This window comes from Thamnophis elegans, chromosome 17 (assembly GCF_009769535.1).
Source record: "Thamnophis elegans isolate rThaEle1 chromosome 17, rThaEle1.pri, whole genome shotgun sequence".
Classification (NCBI taxonomy): Eukaryota; Metazoa; Chordata; class Lepidosauria; order Squamata; family Colubridae; genus Thamnophis; species Thamnophis elegans.
The window spans coordinates 8,248,263-8,258,911 of NC_045557.1; the positions used below are offsets into that span (position 1 = coordinate 8,248,263).

General features: G+C 45.0%; 1 protein-coding gene across 1 annotated transcript in view; it reads right to left on the bottom strand.

Moving 5' to 3' along the window:
* Positions 1-2,863: 2,863 nt before the first annotated feature.
* LOC116520002 (solute carrier family 22 member 6-A-like) overlaps positions 2,864-10,649 on the bottom strand; it is an 11,038-nt gene continuing 3,252 nt past the window's right edge. Inside the window, exons 4-9 of the mRNA XM_032234129.1 lie at positions 9,199-9,367; positions 8,298-8,421; positions 7,442-7,557; positions 6,224-6,438; positions 3,853-3,961; positions 2,864-3,071 (exon numbers count right to left, since the gene is read on the bottom strand). Of these exons, the coding sequence (XP_032090020.1) occupies positions 2,864-3,071; positions 3,853-3,961; positions 6,224-6,438; positions 7,442-7,557; positions 8,298-8,421; positions 9,199-9,367 (941 nt within the window). The remainder of the gene's footprint in view (positions 3,072-3,852; positions 3,962-6,223; positions 6,439-7,441; positions 7,558-8,297; positions 8,422-9,198; positions 9,368-10,649) is intronic.

Below are 10,649 nucleotides of genomic sequence, written 5' to 3' on the forward strand. Positions count from 1 at the left end.
TACTATATATTCTATTCTATTCTTTAATCTGATATTCTACTCCTGTTCTGTTCTATTCTGATCTATTCTATTCTATTCTATTCTACTGCATTTTATTACAGTCTATACTTATGCCTAGCTTAATGAAACCTAGGCTGTCTCTAATAGTTGCAATAAGCAACGAAACAAAGAAAGAAAGAAACAATAATGTGGGTTTTTAGGGGTTAAGTGATCTAGGGGAGTATTGCGCAACCATGGTAATTTTAATCTGGGTGGACTTCAACTCCCAGAATTCCCCAGCTAGCTAGATTTATTTCTGGAATTATAGACCAGAGAGGTAATCTTAAAGAATGCGGGCTGAGGAATTCTGGGAGTTGTAGTCCACCCAGCTTAAAGTTAGCAAGGTTGAGAAACACGGATCCAGTGTAAGACAAAATAATTTTTTCCTGTATCTCACTGCTGCCCCCTGACGACCATCATTTATATTGTCAGCTTAGGACTTTCTTAATTAAGTTTAAGAAGTTACTCTCCTTCATCAACAGGTTATGATATGGGTTGGGTGACACATTAAACCAGCGGCCACCAACTGTTGATCCGTGGACCACTGGTGGTCTACAAGAAAATGTTGAAAAATTAAATTATTTGCATTTTTGATATTGCACTCAATCGGGGGTCCTCAAACTACGGCCCCTGGGCCAGATATGTGCAATGAACGCGCTTGTGTTTCTACAGATAGTCTCCCTCTTCGGGGTCTTTTTATGGAGGTCGGAGGAGGGCAGAAATTTGAACTTGGGGTCTGCTTCAGCCTCCTGGTGGGGGGCTTTGGGTGAAGGCTGGAGGGAAGCAACGCTGGTGGGGAAGAGCCGGAGGGCCTCGTTCCAGTGGGACTTCATCATGGCTGGAACTGGCTGACCATCTCAGCCCACTGAGCCTCCAGGCGCCGGGACCTGGCCTTGCACTCCCGCAGGTCTTCCCTCTGCTTGGAAAGCCTATGCTTCTAGTCCTCAGTGAGGTGCTTCTGCTGAGCCTCCTTCTCGGCCAGATCCAATTTGAACTGAGCTGTTTTGCCAACTCTTTCTCCGGGTGGCTGCTTAGCTCCAGCAACTGCTCCCTGTTGGGGCCCTAAGGAGCCCGGGTGGGCAGGTGAGGCGGGGCTGGGAGAGGAGGGGCGAGTAGAGGCTGGCGAGGTGCCTCTCGACGTGAGTGACATGAATTTGCCCACGCCCACCCAGTCACATGATCACCTAGCCACACCCACCCAGCCAGTCATTAGGCAGATCACATTAATTGTCCGTGGGATTTAAAATTATGAATTTAGTGCAGTGTTTCTCAACCTTGGCAACTTGAAGATGTCCAGACTTCAATTCCCAGAATTCCCCAGCCAGCAAATGCTGGCTGGGAGTTGAAGTCCGGACATCTTCAAGTTGCCAAGGTTGAGAAACACTGATTTAGTGGTCCCTGAGGTCCGAAAGGTTGGTGACCCCTGCATTAAACTATCTGATAGCCCTGCCAATTTTTGCTTGGGCTAGTGTATTAAGGGGATGTGGCCATGCTTTGCAAACAAGTGGATTGAGATTTTTTTTTAAAAGAAAAAAGACATCAGACAGAATGAATGTACAGAGAGTAGAATATCTTCCAAACGGCTTCTAATTCCCCCCTCCCCTCCCTGTAAATCCAGAATAGGATTGGTCTCCTTCATCTTCGTGGCTGCTTCTATACTCAGGAGAATAGATTCATCCCAAGTGTGACACCGTCCTTGGTCTTCACAGATCTTCGTGCAAAGGGAGGTCCTGAAATCAATATTTTTCTCTCCTTTTAAGCGCTGGCTTTCTGGCTTTCGGGCTTGCTGGAGAGCAAGAGGCCCTCGGTTTGCTGGGAGTCCAGCTTCTGACTCTTATTCCGCGATCTGTGCGAGGGGGAAAAATAACAACGATGCCATTAAGTGCTGGTGGGTTTTCAGAGAGGCTTCACCAACTCAGTGGGCGAACAAGACGTTGATTCAGCTGCATTACTGAAATGTTAGTTGGTTTTAAGCTTCGGACAGGGGAGGTTTGATCAATGTATTCTTGGCTTTCCAAATCTGGAGAACTTGGGCCCCGTTTGGCCATCATTTCAAAGATAGGTTCTTTCCCTAAACAGCATGAACAAGATGGGGCGGGGGAAGCAGTGGGAGTAGGAGAGATTTTCGGCTTCCTGCTGGCTTCCCCATTGAATTTCCCTGTGGGAATCTGGCAGGCAGCATTGGAAATTTTGCTTGCTTACTTGTTTACTTCCTTCCTTCCTTCTTCCCTCCCTCCCTCTTCCTTTCCTTTCCTCCCACTTTCTCCTTTCTTTCTTTCTTTCCTTGCCTCCTTCCCTCCTTCTTCCTTTCCTTTTCTTCCTTCCTTCACTTCCTCTCTCCACCCCTCCCTTTCCTTCCCGTTCTTCCTTCCCTTCCTTCCCTTTTCTCCCTCCCTCCCTTCCCGTTCCTTCTCAGCAGACAGATAAGAGGCTGATGTCGAGTAGGAAGGAAGCAAGGGATTGCTAAACTGACTGGGAAACTGTCACAGAACAATTAAGTTCCTGCAATGCAGCAGCAGTCAGTAGTTCTGAAAGCAGCTAGAACTTTCCCCAAATTTCATTCCCTCAAGACTTAGGGGTCCTGGTTTTTGGATGCATTCTGTGTAAGTTAGCCTATTTAAAGCACCTTGCTTCAAAAACTATCAAGCTCTAGTTAAAGATGGCAATGAGAGTTTTAATAGGATATAGGTTGTTGCTATTATTATTTTAAATCCTTCAACCCATCAATTGGCTTTCATGCTAAAGAAGAGGAATCAGCATGGGAAAGAGAAGGTCTTTCAGGGTTCCAGGAACAATGCAAAAAAATCTGGACCACAGTTTTTTCTCACCTCTTCTCCACCTGCTCTACCGTTTCCGGCAAAGGGATGTTGCGAGTTTCTGGCAAAAAGGCTGCCACGATTCCAGATATGATGGGAGCCGCACCGTAGATAAGATTGGGCAGGAATGGGATATATTCTCCTGTCATCTTCACCGCCGGAGCCACGATGCCTCCGATGCGGGCCATGGTGTTGCTGAGACCCATACCAGTTTGCCTGCACAGGTAGACACCAAGCAAAAGGGATTGGTCATGCTGCTTGAACTCATGGAGGTGTTGTGGCCAATCAGCAGCCAGCATTCGGACAGTGAGGAGGGTTGGGGAGGAACATGGGCCAGTCCTGGAGTCTGGGGAAGGCTCTGAGGAGGGCTCTGTGTCGGAGGCAGAGAGGGGGCCAGGGCCGTATACCAGTTATCAGCTGCCTTCGGAGTCAGACATCAGTGAGGCAGAAGAACAGCTGGAGCCTGTTCCCAGTGTGCGCATGCACAGAGTTGCCAGACGAAGGGAACATCTAAAGAACAGGGGTCAACTTGGGAGGAAGGCTGCAGGTGGACGATGAATGGCCCCTCCCAGAGGGAATAAAAGAGGAGCAAAAGGGGAGTGGAGTTTGCAGGAGACCATCAGTTCGCTTAATGAGTTCATGACTCTCTGAGACTCCTGGCCAAGTTTTGCAGATATGGCCCTGGCATCTCTCCAAGCCAGATAAGGTCTGTGACTGTAAATCCTCCCTTGAAAGACTCTGCTGGAGGTGAAGGAGCAGGATTCACAGTCAATTAAGAAAAGGGGATTTTGTCGGAGCAACAAGGAGTTTGCTTCATTGCTCTTGGGAAGCCTCAGTCAGAACAGGAGGTATCATATTCGGCTCAATTTGAACCCCTGGTTTTTTTTCAATGACAACCCCACAAGCAGCTATTTCGCACCCACTTTCCTTCCATGGGAGGCCAAATTATCTTTTCTCAGTCACCTGCCCTGCGGTTTCCCCCGGTTTGTTCTCTCACCGAAGCACCGTCGGATAAAGTTCTCCAGTGTATAAATAGATGCAGTTGAACGAGGCACCTAAGCAGCCCTTCCCGAAAACGGCCACAGTGGTCCGAAGGGTCTGCATATCTGGGAGAAAAGGAGAGGTCTGTGGTGAGGAGCATTGCTCTCTGGAGGGTGGTCTCATTGGATGCCCACCAACTCATTGATTTGAATTAATCAGGATTGCTTTGAATTCTGGTGCTGGAGAAGACTCCTGCATTGAGTCCCTTGGGCTGCAAGGCCATCCAACCGGTCAGTCCTAGAGGAGATCCACCCTGGCTGCTCTTTAGAAGACCAGATCCTGAAGAGGAAACTCAAAAGACTTTGGCCACCTAATGAGAAGAAAGAAGGACTCCTTGGAGAAGAGCCTCATGCTGGGAACGACGGAGGGCAAAAGAAGAAGAAGGGACTTCTTCTATCTATCTATCTGTCTGACTGACTGCCTACCTATCTATCAACTTACCTATCTACCTACCTATATAATTATCTATCTATCTATCTATCTATCTATCTATCTATCTATCTATCTATCTATCCTCTATATCTATCTATCTATCTGCCTGCCTGCCTGCCTGCCTGCCTACCTACCTACCTACCTACCTACCTACCTACCTACCTACCTACCTACCTACCTATCTATTATCTATCATCCATCTATCTATCTATCTATCTATCTATCCATCCATCCATCCATCTATTTATCTATCCATCCTGCGAGTCCCTTGGACTGCAAGGACATCCAACCAGTCAGTCCTAGAGGAGATCAACCCTGGCTGCTCTTTAGAAGGCCGGATCCTGAAGAGGAAACTCAAAGACTTTGGCCACCTGATGAGAAGGAAGAAGGACCCCCTGGAGAAGAGCCTCATGCTGGGAAAGACGGAGGGCAAAAGAAGAAGAAGGGGACAGCAGAGAAGGAGGGGGCTGGATGGAGTCACCAAAGCAGTCGGTGTGAGTTTAGATGGACTCCAGAGCCTGGGAGGGGACAGGAAGGCCTGGAGGAGCGTTGTCCAGGGGGTCGCGATGGGTCAGACACTGCTTTGCAACTAACAACAACAAATCAGGCTGGCCTCCAGAAGTCATGGGTGCTCCATCACTGGAAGACATTGGACAGCCTTTTGTCCAGAATGGTAGAGGGTCTCCTGCTTGAGCAGTGGGTTAGACTAGATGACCTCCAAGGTCCCTTCCAACCCTGTTATCCTGTTAATTAATCAGGGGAATGGCTTGCCCTCAGAAGTTATTGGTGCTCCATCACTGGAAGTCTTCAAGAAGACACTGGGACAGCCCTTTGTCCAGAATGGTAGAGGGTCTCCTGCTTCAGCAGGGGGATGGACTAGATGACCGCTAAGGTCTCATCCAACCCTGTTTTTGTATGTTGTATAATGTGGGGGGGGGGGCACAACCTTACAGATTTTCATAGAGTTGACAATAATGTCCAGAACATTGCTGGAACCACAGCATAGTTCAGGGATCCAATTGCCATCATGGACACAGAGACGCTGTCCATGGTTCTGAATCGCCGATGGATCAGATCCAGTTTCCATATGAAAGAATTGGTTCTGGTTGTGAGAATATCTGGTTCTTTGGTTTACTTTGCTCACAACATCACAGGACACCTCGGTCTATCGTCACATTTCCAGTCTGGTGCTGAGACATTATTATTTGCTATCATTTGTATGCTGCTTTAATCTAAAGGACCCTCTACCGTTTTTCAACCTGACCAACTTGAAGATGGGTGGACGTCAACTCCCAGAATCTCTCAGCCATCATGCTTTAAGATGGATGGACTTCAACTCCCAGAATTCCCCAGCCTGCGTGCTTAAAGATGGGTGGACTTCAACTCCCAGAATCTCTCAGCCATCATGCTTTAAGAGGGATGGACTTCAACTCCCAGAGTTCCCCAGCCAGCATGATTTAAGATAGATGGACTTCAACTTCCAGCATGTAGGCCGGGGAATTCTGGGAGTTGAAGTCCACCACCTCTTAAAGCATGCTGACTGGGTGATTCTGGGAGTGGAAGTCCACCCCTTCTTAAAGCATGTTGACTGGGGGATTCTGGGAGTTCAATTCCACCCCTCTTAAAGCATGCTGACTGGGGGATTCTGGGTGAAGTCCACCCCTCTTAAAGCATGTTGACTGGGGGATTCTGGGAGTTGAAGTCCACCCCTCTTAAAGCATGCTGACTGGGGGATTCTGGGAGTGGAAGTCCACCCCTCTTAAAGCATGTTGACTGGGGGATTCTAAAATTTAAAGCTTCCTGAGTATGAGGCAGAAAACCAGAAACCTTCTGGAAGTTTCCCTAAAACCTTTGAATTCTTGTATTGCACCACTCAGACCCAAAGTTTTTCTCACCTTGAGGGATGAAGATGTTGGCCAGGATTGTTAACCCAGCCAAGATGAGGGCAACAGCTTGGGTAAACCGGCGCCCGATGTAGCTGATTGTGAGAACCGAAATAAACTTAGCTGGGAAGTCAACAGCTCCGAAAAACAGTTGGATCAGGTAGATGTTACCGCCGAAATTCTGCAAGTCCATCACCAGCCCATAATAAGCGAAACTGGTGGAGAACCTTGGAAGGGGAACAAAGGAAAACAAAAATGAATAAATAACACAATGAATAGAATAGAAAAAATAGAATAGAGTAGAAAAAAACAGAATACAATAAAAAAATAATAAAACCATATAAGTAAATTAAAATAAAAATGTAAAGTTAAATATGCAATAATGAAACAGAAATAATGAAATAAAAAAATCAAATAATCAAATATAAAATAATTAAATAAAAATAATTGAATAAAGAATTAAATAAAATTAAATAGAACTAATAAACTAACATAACGTAAATTATATTATAGAATAGAATAAAATAAAACAAATAAATTTAAATAAAAATGTAAAATAAAATATGCAATAATGAAATTAATTAAATAGAATTAAAATATATAATATAAAATGAAATAATAAAACATAAAGTAAAATAATCAAATATAAAATAATTAAATAAAAATAGTTGAATAAAAAATTAAATAAAATTAAGTAGAACTAATAAACTAACATAATGTAAATTATGATAGAATAGAATAGAATAAAATGAAACAACATAAATAAGAATAAAAATGTAAAATAAAATGTGCAATAATGAAATATAATAATAAAATAAAATGTAAAATATATAATATAAAATAAAATAATAAAAAATAAAGTAATAAATATAAAATAATTAAATAAAAATAGTTGAATAAAAAATTAAATAAAATTAAATAGAACTAATAAACTAACAACATAAATTATGTTAGAATAGAATAGAATAATAAAACAACATAAATTAGAATAAAAATGTAAAATAAAATATGCAACAATGAAACATAAATAATAAAATAAAATGTAAAATGTATAACATAAATAAAATAATCAACAAAAAGTAAAATAATGAAATACAAAAAGTAAAATAATAATATACAAAATAATTAAATAAAAATAACTGAATAAAAAATAAAAATTCAATTCAACTCAATGCCAGCTCAAGCAAAGTGGATGGAGAGAGGGTTATTTTTCATTTCCCCAGAGCTCACCAGACAAAGCAGACGCAGAGAGAAATCCGGCGCATGGTCGGAGTCCGGACCAGATCGAGCACCGAAACCTTGGATGTCATGGAGGCCAATTCCTCCTTCATCTTGGATCTCAGAAACTGGAAGTGGGGGGCGGGGGGGGGGGGAAACAGGATACATTTCAATGCTTGGTTGAGTTTTTCAATCTGCGGGTGCTTTTTAATAGTGTGCAAAGGGCCACACCCAAAAACCTGGTCCGAGGCACCAGTAGTCCTCAACTTACGACAGATCGCTTAGCGAATGTTCGAAGTTACAATGGACCTCCCCCCCCCCTCCCAAAATGACCTACCACTTAGCTTTGAAGTTTGGATATTGCCCCTCCCTCCCCGGCTCTTGGGGAGAGTGTCATGTGACCACATATTGGCCTCTTCAACAACCGCCTGGGATTTAACGGCTATTCGCAGTACCTTGCTGTCAAGGGACTGCGACTTATGACTGTTTTTGCCTTTTATGACCAGTTTCTGGAAAAAAAAACTGGCCCAAAGAGAACAGTGAGTTCACTTAACAACTGCTCGGTTCACTTAATGACCATCCCAAAAAAGGTTGTAGAATTGGATCTAGACGCGCGGCGAGCTGCTTTACAAAAAAAATCACAACTTAGGACCACAATTGCCAGCCTCAATTGCAGTCATAACTTGAGGACTACCTGTATTGTGAAACCCCACAGGGAGCTCTCGACCTACGGCTATTCATTCTCACGACGGTCTGAAATCACAATGGCACTGCAGAAGGGACTTACGGCCGGTCCTCGCACTTTCGGCCCACGGCCGTATGATCAAAACGAGGCGCAACTATGGAAATCAACAGAATTAATCTTCACCTCAACATTTAGCTTTCCAGCAGCTTCCTCTTTCCTGTTTAATTTGGCCACCCTCTTGAGTTCCGTCACGGCCTGCTCGAGCTTCCCGGCTGTTATCAACCATCGAGCTGATTCAGAAAGCCACCTGTGGAAGGATGGAGAAAAAGGAAAAGAGACCACAAGGAGAGTCACGCCGAGGTTTATCAGCTGTTTCCCAGTTAATGTTGAGACTCTAGAAAGAGGGCAGAGAAGAGCAACAAAGAGGATTAGGGGACTGGAGGCTAAAACCTACGATGGATGGTTGCAGGAACTGGGCCTGGCTAGTCTAGGGAAGAGAAGGACCAGGGGAGACAGGAGAGCATCTTCCAATATTTGAGGGGCTGCCACAGAGAGGAGGAAGGGGGTCAAGCTATTCTCCAAAGCCCCTGAAGGCCAGATGAGGAAGAATGGATGGAAACGGACCAAGGAGAGATTCAACCTGGAAATAAGGAGGAATTTCCTGACAGGGAGAACAATTAAACCATGGAACAGAAGTTGCCTTCGGAAGTTGTGGGAGCTTCATCCCTGGAGGCTTTCAAGAAGAGACTGGGCTGCCCTCTGTCAGAAACGGTGTAGGATCTCCTGCTTGGATGGGGGTGATTGGACTAGATGACCTCCAAGATCCCTTCCAACTGTTAATCTGTTTTCCAGAATCTTGGGCGGGTGGTCGGACTAGAAGACCTCCAAGGTCCCTTCCAATTGCTTATGTTAAGTCTGTTAACCCAATGCTATGGTTTCCAGCTCGGCAAATGAGCCGATAATTGAAAATATGGTATTACATCCTTGGTTTCCTCACTGAGGACTAGCGCATTGCTATGGCTCTTAATGAAGGCTGAAATTGGGGACAGGATATGGGGAAAGCTTACTCTCGTGTCCTATTTACCAAGAATAACAGAAGAATAAGAAAAAAGGCAGAGAGACCGCCAGTTGCAAGTGATGCCAATCTCGGAAAGTATATGCCAGGCCGGCCAGGACAAGCTGCCCAGTAGTGTACGAACAGCCGCTGATCGTCCCTAGCACTGGACGAGTCTTCGTGGGCGTCCACTCCACACCTGTTGGGAAGAATAGAACCAGCATTCAAAGCTGCCCAGGTTAGGGGATAACTCAAAATTGGCAAGTGGAAAACCACCAGGGCTGCCAACAGATAAATTTAGCAAGAAAACAACCCCCCCCCCCACTCCAAAAATAATAGGATAACAGTGACTTCATTGTCTGTGGAGATCTCCAGTCATCCTAAAGGTGCTTTTTCAAGAGGCAACTGGACTTTCTTGTTTTTTCTCTGAAGACATCTCGCTTCTCTTCCAAGAAGCTTCTTCAGTTGTAACTGGATGGTGGAGAAGGGAAGGATTGATCCTCCTTGCAGACAGCTGGTCATTTGCATCTTTTTAGAGGGTCGTTGAGGCCACTTGGAGGTTTATTTGTGTCTTCTTTAAAGACCTTTCGCTTCTCCTCCAAGAAGCTTCTTCAGTTCTGACTGGATGGTGGGGAAGGGAAGGGTTTATACTCCTTGCAGGCAGCTGGTCATTTGCATCCTTTTAGAGGGTCGTTGAGGCCACTTGGAGGTTTATGACCAGCTGTCTGCAAGGAGGATCAATCCTTCCCTTCCCCATCATCCAGTCAGAGCAGAAGAAGCTTCTTGGAGGAGAAGTGAAAGGTCTTTAAAGAAGACACAAATAAACCTCCAAGTGGCCTCAACGGTTCCACCACAAAACCGGGTTCGACTAAACCGCGCTCGACGAAACCGCGTAGCTGACGTCATCAACAGGGCAACAACAGCATGGAGACAGAAGCACGCTGTAAACGCTAAACCTAAAATTAGCCCCTAAACCTAAACCTAACCCCCCTAAACCTAATCCTAAACCTAACCCTAAACCTAACCTTTAACCTAACCCTAAAACTAACCCTAACCCTAACCCTTAACCTAACCCTAAACCTAACCCTAACCCTTAACCTAATCCTAAAGCTAACCCTAAAGCTAACCCTAAACCTAACCCTTACCTTAAGTTGAATCGGCTTGCTTTCAAAGCGCTATTTAAAGCGCCCTTCTTTCTCCGCGCTGGCTGTTGTCGCCCTGTTGATGACGTCAGCGACGCGGTTTAATCGGGCGCTGCTTAGTCGAGCGCGGTTTTGACGGGTCATGGGCCTCAACAACCCTCTAAAAGGATGCAAATGGCCAGCTGTCTGCAAGGAGGATCAATCCTTCCCTTCCCCACCATCCAGTTAGAACTGAAGAAGCTTCTCGGAGGAGAAGCAAAAGGTCTTTAAAGAAGACACAAATAAACCTTCAAGTGGCCTCAACGACCCTCTAAAAGGATGCAAATGACCAGCTGTCTG